This window comes from Rhinatrema bivittatum, chromosome 9 (assembly GCF_901001135.1).
Source record: "Rhinatrema bivittatum chromosome 9, aRhiBiv1.1, whole genome shotgun sequence".
NCBI classification, from domain to species: domain Eukaryota; kingdom Metazoa; phylum Chordata; class Amphibia; order Gymnophiona; family Rhinatrematidae; genus Rhinatrema; species Rhinatrema bivittatum.
This window is the reverse complement of record NC_042623.1, coordinates 250,708,412-250,723,780: the sequence shown is the minus strand read 5'-3', so window position 1 is coordinate 250,723,780 and position 15,369 is coordinate 250,708,412. Positions and strand designations below refer to the sequence as shown.

Sequence of the window (15,369 nt, the reverse complement as noted above, 5' to 3'; positions counted from 1 at the left end):
TGTCTAAACACAAAGCTTGTAATAATCAAAATAGCTACCAATACTAGCACAACTTTTGCCCTAATATCTGGCCTCCTAAGTCTCTTGTGGGTTCCATTGTATTTGTTTAATGAGTGTTCCATGAAGGGAGTCCCAGATCTCTCTACTAATTGATTATGTAGATGGGATACTCCAGTCCACATCCTATGGGTTAAAATCTCCCTTTTACAACACATTCCCCTTCATTCACATGTTATGGATGAGCTTTGTCCAGATTTTCACCTAGGTTGGAGGTCTGTAGAGCACACCTGTGTGGGTTGACGTGTCATTCCTTTCTTTTCCAAAATAACCCATAGCATTGCCTCCTTTCCTCGTGTCCCCTGCTTTTTATGTGCTTTGATTCATTTTTACGTAACGTGCTTCTGCTCCTCCATTTTCTCTTATCTCTGTCCTTGCTGAGCAGATTATAGCCCCTTATGGTTGTATCATATTCATGGCACTCATTCAACCACATCTCCATGATAGCAACAATATCTAGGTCTGCCTCTGCCATTAGCACGTGCAGGTCTGAAATTTTATTGCTTAGACTATGAGCATTTGCTCATTGCCTTCAAGCTGTTTCTCCTTGCTTTTCGTGAGAGCTTTAGGGCGGGACTGCTACCTTTGTGACATATATTGTTAATCATTTGTTAATGCCGAATGTTTTTTCAGCTCCTTTGAAGACAGCAGCAGTTAGGCCATTATTGAAAGGGTGTGGTTCGAATTCGGGCAACCTGTCTAATTTCATAGTGCTCTCTGAGGTATTACCTACTCCTGGTAAGGAGGAGTAAAGGTTATGTTATATAGCAAGCTTCAAATCATGGCTCAAAACCTGGTATAAAGGTTTTAAATCTACTGGGGGCTGTGGCTATATACGGAACAATAAAAGACTATACCATAGAGGTGGCCTACATCAGAGATGAAAAATGATTCTAGATGAGAGATTCAGATGTGTAAACTGGATTATGGAGGGAGGGCAAGGGTGGGTGAGACGATTGATTTCTGCTGCCATCCCAGACGAACAAATGGAGCTAGTGGAGAAAATTATAAAAGTAAACATCTCACATGCTAGACTTGAGCAAGAAGGAAAGCAAGGAATACAGGCATAAGGCTATATGAAATGTAGAATTTATTTATAGAAATTTTCCATTTGCTTCTGCAGGAATATCAAAGCGGAATACAATGAAAAATATACAGTTGTACTGTAAACCTATATCCAACACGAATTCCTCCCCCCAGCCTAATAAAATAATACACCATCAGCCAACCTCCAGTTCCCCCAACCAATTCCCAATCTGTATAAATAACATATATATACACAACCAGATTGACCCATAAGCACAGCACAAAAGACTTCTGCATAAAAGCCAGCCATTAAGCTTCTCCCTAAATGCTGAGTTACACAGGGAAGTGCTGTTCCACAGCACTGGGTTTGCACAGCTGAAAGCCTACTTCTTTGTAGAGATAAGATGCAGAGAAGTAAAGAGAAGAGCCACCAAAATGGTAAAGGGCATGGAGCAGCTCCCCTATGAAGAAAGGCTAAAGAGGTTAGGGCTGTTCAGCTTAGAGAAGACACAGCTTGGGGGGGGGGGGGGGGGTGGAGGATTATGATAGAGGTTTACAAAATCATGAAAGGACTTGAACGGGTAAATGTGAATTGGTTATTTATTCTTTTAGATATTACAAGTACTAGGGGGCACACCATGAAGTTAGCAAGTAGCACATTTAAAACAAATTGGAGAAAATTCTTTTTCACTCCGCACACAAGCTCTGGAATTCATTGCCAGAGGATGTGGTTAAGGCAGTTAGTGTAGCTGTATTTAAAAAAGGTTTGGATAAGTTCCTGGAGAAGTCCATAAACTGCTACTAATCAATGAAGAAAAGCCACTGCTTGTTGCCAGCATTAGTAGCATGGGATCTGTTTAATATTTGGGTACTTGCTGGGTTGTGACTTGGATTGGCCACTGTTGGAGATAGGATACTGGGCTTGATGGGATACTTGGTCTGACCCAGTATGGCATATTTTATGTTTTTAAGTTACTGACAGCGAAGGAACAGCTAACAGATCTTGTTGTGAAGAGCATAATTTTCTACTAGGTTTAAATGGTTCTGCCAAATATTTAGATACCCCCAGATGTAAACATCTATGAACTAGTAAAAGAACCTTGAACCACACTCAGGCCTCAATGGACAAGCAATGGAGATCATGCAGCACTGGAGTGATATGATCACTCCATTCTTTTTTTCACAGTTAGTAGCCTTGCAGCTATATTTTGCAAAAGTTGCAGTTGTTTAAGGCCAACTTTTTCCAACCAACCCCAAAATATAAATAACAATACTTATACTTATTTGTTATCACTGCATGGAATATAATAAGATCTTTTAGTTTAAATAAATAAAGACCGATGCTGGCAAATCATTTGTAGACAGCAAAAGGTAGACTGCATTACGAAGAAATCTGTAATTTCATGGAGAGTTGGGAGTCCAATCTAACCGCCAAACTTTTCACCCAATCTTTAGGTGCAAGAAATACCCCTAGTAAAGAAGGCAAGACCTCTTGCAGGCTCTCCCCTACCTCAACATCTATCGCACTTCTTACTTTCGGGCCGATAAGGTAAACGTCGCGGGCGAGCGCCCGCTCTCCCAGCACACACACAGGCCACTCTCCTGTGTGCGCGATTTAGTATTCAAATGAGGGCCTGCGGTAAAAAGAGGCGCTAGGGACACTAGTGCATCCCTAGCGCCTCTTTTTTGACAGGAGCAGCGGCTGTCAGCGAGTTTGACAGCTGATGCTCAATTTTGCCAGTGTCTGTTCTCAAACCTGATGACAGCCACGGGTTCGGAAACCGGACACCGGCAAAATTGAGCGTCTGGTTTTCAACCCACGAACCGCGGGCTGATTTTAAATTTTTGTTTTTTTTTATTTTAAATTATTTTTTACTTTTGGGACCTCTGACTTAATATCGCCGTGATATTAAGTCGGAGGGTGCACAGAAAAGCAGTTTTTATTGCTTTTCTGTACACTTTCCCGGTGCCGGCAGAAATTAACACCTACCTTTGGGTAGGCGCTAATTTCTAAAAGTAAAATGTGAGGCTTGGCTGCACATTTTACTTACTGAATCGCGTGGGAATAACTAATAGGGCCATCAACATGCATGTGCATGTTGCAGGCGCTATTCGTTTTTTTTTGGGGGGGGGGGTTGGCCGTGCATTTTCGACACGCTATATTACCCTTTAATGAATAAGGGGTAAAGCTAGCGCGTCGAAATCGCGCGTCCAAACGCGGGTTAACAGTGTGCTCCGCCGGAGGCTTTAGCATCAATTTAAACTGACGCAGCCTCTCTGACACTGCCTCTAAATAAGTTTAAATTCTGATGACTGATTTTTTTCCCCCATCCCCCACATTATACCACAAGCTAATATATGACATCAGTGAATATGACATTCAGTGCCATGTTTCTCAGAGTAACAAGGCAAGCTAGATATTGAAAAGTATGGGGACAATATTCACCCTTGTGATGTCCTACAGGTCAATACATAATTAACAGAAGAAGAAGCATTCCACAGCTACTTTTCTTCCCTATTTTTCAGAAAAGGACAATAAAGTAGGAAAGGACTACTCTCCAGAATCCTAGATGTCACAGTCGTGCCAAGCGAAGGGAATGATTAATGGTATCTTATGCGGCAGATACTTTGTTTGGCCAACAAGGCATCAGTTCCTTGCCTCTATCTGCCTGCATTTTGAAGGCATCCAAAAGCACTCTCTGCATGCAGTGACTGGCACAGAAACCAGTCTGTCCTGAATGTAAAATGTTTTCCTGCTCCGAATATCCTAATAGCTAATGATTACAATTTGTTTTCAACTAATATACCCCAAAATAAAGACAAATTTGAAACTGGATGGGTCTTTGATGGGTGCCTTAGCCCCTTCTCCAAATTACTGAACGCCCTTGGATATGTTTATATCGTCATTCAGAACTTGAGAATTTGCAGTCAGTAGGTCATGGATAGGCATTTGTAGCAAATCATCAATGGTTGATAAAAAGCATTGAATTGATATTGCCTGACAACCTATAATAGTTATAGGAAGCCTTCTTTTCTTCTAGCACATTGTTTATTCAGTAATGTATCTGATATCTTCCATGGAATAAGTTCAGGTATGGTTTCCTTCTTCCATAGTATCTTCATCTTAAGGATGTCTGGGTCAGAGATGTGCATGCAGCAGTGAGGTTATATGGTAACTGAGGCATGGGATACCATAGAACCTCTGCTGGCTAGAGTTGAGGATTGCTTGGGTGGGTCCTGAAAGACTTGGCTTTCTCATTGTATTTGATACTTTTAAGCTTAACTGAAGAATAGATGATCACTGCTTGCATAATTTTCTGTTTTCCACTTCTGAAATTTCCATGGAAGCTGTAGCCTTAAATAAAATCTAGTCAAGCTCCATTTGAATCGCAGAACATTTTTTTTTTTTTTGTAGAGAATGATTTATAAACTAGAACATGTTTCCATTTTTCCAAAAAGGAAAACAGGCACGCACAGATCAACAAGTGTCATGCCAGTGAATTTAAAAAGTAATTTTACTGCCAAAAGCATTTGGAGCTATTAGCTTAGAAATAGCCTCGTATTTTAAGGTGCATGTCCTGCCTCTACATGAATTGCATGTCTCTAGTCTGCGTTTCTATTTTTATCTAACATATTTTTATACGCTTAAAGTCTATGGAATGACTACAGGCATAGACTCCATATTCTTAGCTGCAGAAGAGCAGCATTGCTTTCATCAACTTTGTGCCCCATGTGCGGCAATATTTACTTTTTTGGTTCTTCTTGAACAGATTCTGCTTTTCATAGTTTTTATATTTGCTTTAACAATACAGACTGCAAGGAAAGTGAACCCACAAGTTACACTGGCCTCTTGCAGCTTTGCCCTGGACATAAAAACCCCTTTGACTGTAAATTCTTGTATCTTTCTCTCTTCTACCAGTGTAAGCATCTGCTGCGCTCTGCGTGTCCTGGCTCTCATTTAACATGTGCTCTTCTGGATTATCTTTAGGAAGTCCGTCGAGGAAAATTCTCCATGAATGTACGTCACAATGATGATGACAGACCAAATTCCGCTGGAGCTGCCACCATTGCTGAATGGGGAGGTAGCCATGATGCCTCACATAGTGAATGGAGATGGATCACAACAGGTGAGTGCCGTTGGACTGGGGAATCACGAACAAAGGATTCATGCTTAATGTTTTATTACTTGCACCTATTCTTTGCATGGTTGTAACAAGAGGTATCCCTTTTTTCCCCTCAGATTTTTAACAGTAAAATGCTTTGGCTATAGCTATAATTATATTGACTTTTAAAGCACATGGTACCAGATGGATCCAGGGGTCTCTCTTTGTTTTGTGTCTGTGAGGAAAGTGCTTTGTACTTCTGGCAGTATAATTTTGTTAGATTTCGCAATTAAAAGCCAAGCAAAGCCACAGTCTTAAATTGTACAACCATGGGCATCAGAAAATAGAAACTGGCTGCAAATGAAGGCTTATAGTACCATAGCCCCAGCAGGGGGCAGATTGTGATTGAAATGGGAAGTCCAAAAAAGCCGAGGGAAAGTTGCTGGGCAAACGTATCAATGATGATAAACTTAATATTTCTAGTTTTCTCCTCCCTCTTGTCCCAGTGTCTGCATCCTCATGGCAGCTTTTTTTTGCTGTGCAGGTAGTGCGTGATTGCTGGGAAACCTTCCTTTCGAGCTGACTCCTATCAGTACAGCTTCATTTATTGGCTGGCAGGAAGTGCAGGTCAAAAGCATAAGCCATAAGTCCTCCATCCACTGTTGAGAGGCAGCATATCAGGGTCACAACTTGAACACAAATTCCCAGGACCTTTGTGAGGTCCAAGATCAACCGATAATACAGATGTCATGTGATGCCGGGATCCCTCGAGCTTGAGATACACAAGCAAGACCGGATTGGTCTCCCCAAAGTATGTGGTAATAGTCATCCTTGCTAAAGCTATTTTCAAAAAGAAATTTGTACCAAATTTTATTTTTTATTTGGTGATCACCACGGAAATGTGCAATGTAAAACTTAAAAGAATATGTCAAAGGCAACTTCAGTCTCATTGATTTTTGTTTTTCATTCTGTGTAAATACATAATGAAGCTGAGCTTGTCATGACACAGCTAGGGTTTGCAAAATGTAGTTACACTAATCACGTCGTCAGTGACAGTATTATTTTTTTTTTTTTAATTGTCATACCTCTAAATGCGTTCCTAAATATAAAGATAAACTTGCTGTGACTGAGCATATAGCTTAATAAGATGTGGCCCACAGGAACATGCAAGGTCAGAGTTAGGTCTGAGTAATTTGGGACTTTATGTGCCAAATTCTATTCATATTCCTAAAGAAAAAGTGATACTACTTTGTAACATGAAGTGGGACTGATTTTAATTCTTAATAATGAACAATTGACCTTGATATTTTTTTTTTTTTATATCCTCAAATGAGCTGGGCTATTGCTGTTGGCCTCTCTTTGGCTAGGATCCAAGTATAGGGTCTGAGCCATAAGCTGGACTGTCCCTTTTTTCCATTTTGGTTGAAATCTGTCTGTACAATATGGGAGGGGGGGGGGCCCTGCCACCAGATCCCCCTGGGGGACATGATGGTGCAGTAGCCACTGTCAAAGCAACAGGATTAAAGGTCCTGCCAAAAAAGCCCAAACAACTTTCTTTTATTTTTGGGTGGGTGGAGAGGGGTGGTGTACCCTGTATTTCCCACTTTCTTCCAGTTCGTTTGGAATCTGTGCTGGGATCCTGACATTTGCCACTGGCTGGTGATGTTTTAATATACCCCCGCCATTGCTCCCAGTCTGGTTATTGTGGCAGAGGTCCTGGGGCTGGGATATATGCAGCAGGGCCTCTTTCACAACTCTTTCATGGGCTCCGGATCTTACCACCAGGCTGTTTGTGGCCCTTGTAATTTTGCCCACTATTCTCCTACTTCCCCAGCTTATCCCACATAGTCCGTGAATCCTTGAGGTATGCTCCCCAACCCTCAAAACGCCAGTCTTACCAAAGTTATTTTCCCTGAAGGTCCAGCCCTTAGTTTTTCAATGAACAACTATTATCTGCACTCTAATAGTGAATCACACCATCCAGTGTTCATGGAATCCCACCGCTGACATCAGAAACACTCTTCCTGTTTCTTTCTTATTTATGTTCTGCCTTTCATGACTGGCAGCCACTTGAAAATTAAAGAAAATAGAAATCTGTCATTCCTAATGGAATTAAAACATTTGGTATAATTAAAAAAAAAATTAGAGATAGTACATAAGAATTTTAGCTCAAATTTATAGATAAATCTAAAAATGAAAATAAAATGGCATATCCCCTTTGCCTACTTTTCCTGGTCTTTTTAATGCCTTCTTAGCAGCATTGCACATCAAAGCGAAACCATCTTTTCACAAACACCTGTCTTCCTTTTCTCTTCTGGAGCTCCAGTCTCTACTCCATCTCTCCTGGACAGGATGCCTTGACAGTTCAGAATGGACCGTGCAAAGGAATTATTGTAGGTAGGCTGGGAATAGCATCAACCCAAGTCATCTTCAGTACTCAATGACACGACTGCACAGAACAGGCACATTATAAACAGCATAATAAGAAAACACAAATATACGCACACTCCATTTTACAACCTTGAAGAGCCTGTGGCTAAATATTTTTAAGTGGAATTTTTTTTTTTTGTAAACAAATCTTTTAGCTTTTGCATATTTAATGTCTGTTGTAACATCTTGCGTGCCACATGTTCCCTAATGCTGTGTAAATAGACAAGGTGAATGTTGTTCTGTCAGTGATAACGAGCATGGCATGAAGGAATGGTATTGGTAATCTGTGTGCTGTTACTTTTATGGTAGAGAAATGACCAGATGACCTAGTGCTTTGAGTTATTGTAAGCGTGACAGCTATGCCATGTGACAATGCTTTGCCTCTCGTGTTAAACCCACCATTGTGTGAATACATTGTACCATAGATGTGTGCTGTATGCTTCGGTTGATGACATTTGGAACGGGAACAAAAAAAGATGCGGGTCCATGTAGAAAGGCGAATGCATGAGTTGAGGTAGAATAGCGTGATATTGAGGTCTTATGGCTGCCTGAGGTAAATAAAAAAGCATCCTCTTATGTGAGTGAATGAGTGGTTTTTGTCATGGCTGTGGGTGATGTGGCTGGCATAGTGTTTATGGTAGCTTCTAACTCTTCATGCTCAGAGGGTTGTTTTTTTTTCCAAGTCATGAAGAATATTTTCTTTTTCTGATGACTGTTTCCCAAATAACTGTATTTTTGATAGCTGATATTTGGATGTTTTATAGCAGCATTTCTCAAGTGGTCCCTGGAGTACCTCCTAGCCAGTCTGGCTGTCAGGATATTTGCAGTATGCAGGAGAAAGAATTGAATGCACTGCCTCCATTGCATGCTGATCTATCTTAGACATATTCGTGATGGATATCCTGAAAAACCAGACTGACTAGGGGAAATTCAAGGATGAGCTTGGGAAGCACTGCTTTATAGTATACATCTCCAGAGACTAATCAAACCTTGTGAGATTAATACTCTATTTGATTATGCAAAGCATTGTTAATGCTTGGGGATATCATAATAAATTGCTTCCTTCCTTCCTTCTCAACCTAACATTTTACCCTAGAGCAGTAAATGTTGCCCTTTACCCTGGAGCAAGTATATCTTTTTGATAATACCATTTTTATAGTTCTACTGGCCATATACCATGCTGTACAATGGCGATAAGTCCCTGCCCTATAATGGGATCCTGAAGCACTGGGAGATAGCGATTTGCCCAAGTCACAAGAAGTGTAGATGGGAGAAGCAGGAATTGAACCCTGGATTCCCTGGTTCGTAGACCATTGCTCTAACCACTGGGCCACATTTCATTTGGCTCACAACAAAGATTCATTGTGATGGAGTGTGAGTCCTTGGGCTGTGGTGTGATTGGTACTACCCAACCTCTGGAGCGTGCCGGGTCCACGCCAACAGTGGGCACACTTGCTGCTGGCTGGTACTGAGAGGAAGCTTCACCTATACCAGTCTCTTCCCCTTGTGGGTTGAGCCCTTGGGTTCCAAGGCCAGCAAGGCTTAGGCAAGAGTCCACAACTGGATGGCGGTCCAAGGGTCAAATAAATCAATACCCAAAAAATAGCAAGAAAAACAAATGGTATAGTAATCAAAAACTTGCTTTAAACAGGGTCTTATCTTATATAAAGTGACCTTCATATAGCACCACAGACTGCTTGTGGCTTTTTTTTATGTGAAATAAGCCCTGTGAAGCACTAGGGCTTTATAATCATTGGTCACTTATCTTATAGCGTTCATAGATTCTTCACATCGAAGCTATCAAGTGCATTTATCTGAAAACAGTCCACAATACAATGATTTCTTTTTACGATCCGTAGTCCATCCGACACTGCATTGTTTTGGAGTTATCACTCCTTTTTCAGGGTGACTACCGGTGTCTGTGTGTAGACTGAGGTGTAGACTGTAGCGGACTGGTCTGTGCAACAAAGGAAAGAATGCCCTTTAAACCAACTGTTACATCGTCTTTAAAAGTGGCTAAGTGGCTAAACTCACTTACTTAATCTGGTAGTGCGGTCAGCTAACTACTTGGCATCTATAAATGCTGCAACATAAGCAAATCAAATTGATATGAGAAAAAGGTTTTAATATAGATATTGAACAGTACCAGTCCCAACACCGATCCTTGCGGCACTCCGCTCAACACCGCTCTCTCTCTTCAGAGTAAGTTCCATTTACCATCGCACATTGTCGTCTGTCCGTCAACCAGTTTGCAATCCAGGCCACCACCTCGGCACTCACTTCTAAGCTTCTCATTTTATTCACCAGCCTCCAGTGCGGGCCCGTATCAAAAGCCTTGCTGAAATCCAAGTAGATGACATAGAGCGCTCTTCCTTGATCCAATTCCCTAGTCACCCAGTCGAAAAAGTCAATCAGATTTGCCTGACAGGATCTTCCCCTGGTGAATCCATGCTGCCTCTGGTCCAGCAATTCTTCAGACTGTAGATAGTTCACTATTCTCTCTTTCAGCATCGACTCCATCACTTTACCCACCACTGAGGTGAGGCTTACCGGCCTGTAGTTTCCGGCCTCCTCTCCTGCTTCACAAGAGTGAGTGTTGGGACCGGTTCTGTTCAATATCTATGTGAGCGACATAGTGGACGAGATAGAAGGTAAGGTTTGTCTGTTTACGGATGACACTAAGATCTGCAACAGAGTGGACACGCCAGAAGGAGTAGAGAGAATGAAACGGGATTTAAGGAAGCTGGAAGAGTGGTCGAAGATATGGCAGCTGAGATTCAATGCCAAGAAGTGCAAAGTCATGCATATGGGGTGTGGAAATCCGAAGGAACTGTATTCGATGGGGGTGAAGGGCTGATGGCCATGCAGCAGGAGAGAGACCTAGGGGTGATAGTGTCTAATGATCTGAAGTCGGCGAAACAATGTGACAAGGCAATAGCTAAAGCCAGAAGAATGCTGGGCTGCACAGAGAGAGGAATATCGAGTAAGAAAAGGGAAGTGATTATCCCCTTGTACAGGTCCTTGGTGAGGCCTCACCTGGAGTACTGTGCTCAGTTCTGGAGACCGTATCTACGAAGGGACAGAGACAGGATGGAGGCGGTCCAGAGAAGGGCGACCAAAAAGATGGAGGGTCTTCATCGAATGTCTTATGAGGAGAGATTGAAGAATCTAAATATGTACACCCTGGAGGAAAGGAGGAGCAGAGGTGATATGATACAGACTTTCAGATACTTGAAAGGTTTTAATGATCCTAAGATAAACTTTTTTCCATCCGAAAAAAATCAGCAGAACCAGGGGTCACGATTTAAAACTCCAGGGAGAAAGATTCAGAACCCGATATCAGGAAGTATTTCTTCATGGAGAGAGTGGTGGATGCCTGGAATGTCCTTCCAGAGGAAGTGATGAAGAACAGAACTGTGAAGGACTTCAAAGGGGCGTGGGATTAACACTGTGGATCCATAAAGTCTAGAGGATGTGTATGAAGAGTAGAGATGAGCTTCGTTTTTCTGGCTCGGGTCTGGTTTCGGTTCGGGTGCTTCGTGGGAAAACTCATTTTCTCACGATCCTGTCACATGCTCCTACCATGTGACAGGGGCCGACCAATGGCATTGACCAATGATATCGTAAGGGCAAGGCTATCTGTGCCATTTTGAATACTGGCAGCCGAAGACCCGAGTGCAGGAGATCGCTCCGGACCTCCGCTGTACCTCCAGGGACGTTTGGCAAGTCTTGTGGGGGGACGGGGACTCCTGACCTCCCCAAGACTTGCCAACAGTCCCTGGTGGTCCAGCGGGGGTCCAGCGCGATCTCCTGCACTCGGCTGCCAGTATTCAAAATGGCGCCGATAGCCTTGCCCTTACGATGTCACAGGGGCTACCTGTGCCATTGGTCATCCCCTGTCACATGGTAGGAGCATGGCACCGGTAGCCCCTATGATATCGTAAGGGCAAGGCTATCGGCGCCATTTTGAGTCATAGCAGGCCCGACAGCATGGAGGGAGAGATCGCTCGCGGGACCCCGCTGGACCACCCGGGACTTTTAGTAAGTCTTGCGCAGGGATCGGGATGGTGGTGGTGGGGGGGGGGGGGGGGGTGTAAGAAAGTAAAATTTAAGGGTTGGGGTGGGTTTTTTTTTTAAAAATAAATGTGCCCCTTCCCCCGCACTGACCCGAAAAACTAATTTTCCCCGAAGCTCGGGGAAAATCCGTTTCGTGGTTTAGGTCTCCCCTAACCACAACGAATTAGGCAATTTCATTGAAATTGCCTAATTTGTAATAAACGAATGCACATCTCTAATGAAAAGTGGGTGGCTCGCGGGAATGATGGCTACTACCGGAGATAATACCCTTATTCAATAAACATACACAGTTAATGCGACTCCAACATTGTTCTAAGCTTCAACGGCAAGAGGTAACGTGGGGGGGGGGGGGGGGGAGGAAAGGATTTCCATTCACAAAAAAGCAGGGAGTAGCTTGCTTGTTACAGCGGATACTACTCCAAACCAAATAAGCCTGATCCTTTACTTTCAATGCATATCCAGCATAGCTCTCTGCTTCAACGGCAGGGGAGAAAGACTGATACTTTACGCATATCCAGTATAGCTCTCTGCTTCAATGGCAGGGGGAAAAGTGGATCTTTATACAGACAACAACCAACAAGGACTGAATTACATAGTCGGGGTAAACAAGCATGGGTGTAGCTTGCTTATAGCGGCGGTTACTATCCCTAACTAATTAAGCTAGATGTTTCACTTAGATGCAGTTCCAACACTTCTCTCTACATTAATGGAGGGGGAAAGGGAATCAGAACCAAAAGGTTACTAAGGGCCAAGAGTAACAGATAAGCATGAGGAAAAAAAAAAAAGTGCGAAAGCTTGCTGGGCAGACTGGATGGGCCGTTGGTCTTCTGCTGTCGTTTCTATGTAACAAGTAGTATGGTTTATCAGACGTGGAGTAAAACTAGGTCCACTTTACTTACATGCACGGGGCTGTGAGCTACCTGTTGTAGTGAGGGTTACATGCCTTTAACTGACAAGTGGCCGTTCTCCGGCCGCCATTTTTAAAGGGGATTCCACCGACTGAGAGGATTGACAGCCGGAAATGACATATATGAACTGAGAATACCTATTTAAGGGTATGTGACGTACGCTGTGGAAGCCACCTTAGAATGAACGCTACTCAGGAAATCCCATATTCATTATATCAAAGAGAACCACTCTATTTTATCATTAAGACCAGTTGGTTCAATGGAACGAAGGCAATAAATCCATTGATTCTCTTTAAAATTCAGAATGGATGCTCGATCTCCTCCTCCTTGCCAGGAGGGAGGGATATGTTCCAAAATTATCCATATACGATATAATTGACCAATGATTATAAAGCCCTAGCGCTTCACAGGACTTATTTCACATAAAAAAGCCACAAGCAGTCTGCGGCGCTATATGAAGGTCACTTTATATAAGTCCCTGTTTATAGCAGGTCCAAGGGTCAAGGCAGGCAGCAGAGAGGCAAGACCGGAATCCAAGCGAGAGTTGAGGCAGGCAGAGATAATGTCCAGGCAGAGATCCAAACAGAGACAGAATCTGAGCAGAGGTCGGGGTAGGCGGTGCTCCAAGCAGAAAACAGAATCCAAGCCAAAGTCAGAGAAGACTTGTTTACAAATCTATTCATGATGACGAGCCACAACACTTGTCTGATGTATTCAAAAAATATCAGCGGTACAAGCCTTATGGTCTGTCACTCAACAATTCTTGGATGTACCTAATATTAAGTAAACCCATTTATAGCAAGCTCAACAAAGACCCTTATCAGTAATTGGTCCTATATTGTGGAACATGTTCCCGGATGATTTTAAATTTATTCATGAGATTAAATTATTCAGGAAGAGACTTGTCTTTTATTTTGTGATGCTTTTTAACTAATATCCTTTTAGTGCATTAATTATCTACTTTTATCATCAGTCATGTTTATCCTATATATTTTATTTTGAATTTTATGTTGTTCTGTGTAATCTACTTGGAATGCGTTTGTCAGATAGGCAGAATATAAATGTTTTAAATAAATAAAATAAGACAGTTTGAGTAGGCAAGGAGAGAGTGGGACAAAGCACGGAAGAGAGGGCAAGAGCAGGACAGGAGCAGGAGCGAGGAGATGAGGTGGGTACCGGGAAAAAGGCAGGGGCAATGCCGGTACTGGAAGACAACAGCAACCAACACCAATGAAGTAAAGGGGACCTGTTGCTGAGGTGAAGTCTTGGTGTCTGACTGAGGCTTAAAATGCCTGACCCGCCTGACGTCATCAGGGAATGCCGCTGGAGGTTTTCCACTGCAGGGCCTTTAAGGAGCAGCAGCTGGAGGGTGGCCTCCCCGGACCTGTCCTAGCTGAAGAACACCGTCTGTGGGATGACTCCTGCGGCCGGTGCAGTGTTACATCCATCTTGCCCAGCATCCTATTTCCAACCGTGGCAAACAGCAAGTGCGTACAGGAAGCTTATCAAAACCAGGACATGTGTAGATTTGTTCATGTGCTGTCATATCCTTCATTTTCTAGTTGTTATGCTTTGGGGATTACCAAAATGATGTGTCTCATTGTCATGTTAAATAATCTATGATTGATCCATATTTTATAAGCCTTTTATGGGCTCAGTTATATCCACCACAATGCCCTATGGTGATAATTTGTACAGATTAACTGTGCTTTTTTGAAGAATTTCCTTCTTTTGCTTGCATTAAACTTGTCTTCTGATAGATTGATTAGATGCCCTATATCTCTTGTATTATGCTTTTATATATCTTTCTCATATCTCCCACTCAGCTATTTCTTTTTCTAAACTGGAGTCCTCATTTTGAAGCTTTTTCAATATCCCCTCATATGGAAGTTATTCTGTATCCCTAATCATATTTGTTGTTTTTGTATAGGTATATGAATAAGATGTCCTGTTTTTGTTAGATGGGGTAATTAGAACTGTACAAAGTATTCTAGAGGTGGGTGCATCACGGATTTTATTTTTTTTCTTCCCATATGCATTATTTTGCATTTATCTATGTTGAAGTTGACTTGGCACTTTACTGTCCACATACTTAACTTGGTGAAGAACTATAAAAAGGAACTCACAATCAGCCTTGATTTTGCTTATGCAGAAAAATTTTGCATCATCTGTCATTTTTTGTTTAAAAAAACATTAGTTTTGCCTTTATCAAATGAGAACCAGGCTAAAATTTTGATTGTGGAACACCATAATTGATTCTTCCATCTCTTGCTCTACATGCCAGGTGAATTATCCGATTAAAATCACCCAAAACTCATCTAACATTCTTGCCTTAAGAATTGTATATACTGTGTGGTATTTGAGATGTGCACATAGCAAGTAACACTTATCCTGTATCATCTATAAAGTTTACTGGCAAACATTTTTAAATGATATGATCTGTAATTCTCCTGAGTCCCCCCCCCCCATATTTGATAGATGGTCACAAATAACCTAACACGTAATGGATATGGTTTATCCATATTGGCTATGATGTCACAAATTACATCAATAAACCTATGCACCCCAAATAATATCTTATAATGGACACTTATTCATCAATATCAATTCAAACTCACATAAAAGATGTCCAATATATTGCTTTGAAAAGATTTTCTATTTTTAAGAGGGACGAAACCTCTACCTTTAAGGAAACACTACATACACAGAGAATTTTACTGAAAAAATGTTTTAAAGGAGGAAATGGAATGTTTCATAAATTTACAATA

General features: G+C 42.0%; 1 protein-coding gene across 3 annotated transcripts in view; it reads left to right on the top strand.

Moving 5' to 3' along the window:
• The window catches only part of FNDC3B (fibronectin type III domain containing 3B), a 679,078-nt gene that overhangs the window by 148,737 nt on the left and 514,972 nt on the right, over positions 1-15,369 (top strand). For all 3 annotated transcript variants that reach the window (XM_029615068.1, XM_029615066.1, XM_029615067.1), the window contains exon 2: positions 5,072-5,210. In XM_029615068.1, the coding sequence (XP_029470928.1) occupies positions 5,100-5,210 (111 nt within the window). In that variant the 5' untranslated portion in view covers positions 5,072-5,099. The remainder of the gene's footprint in view (positions 1-5,071; positions 5,211-15,369) is intronic.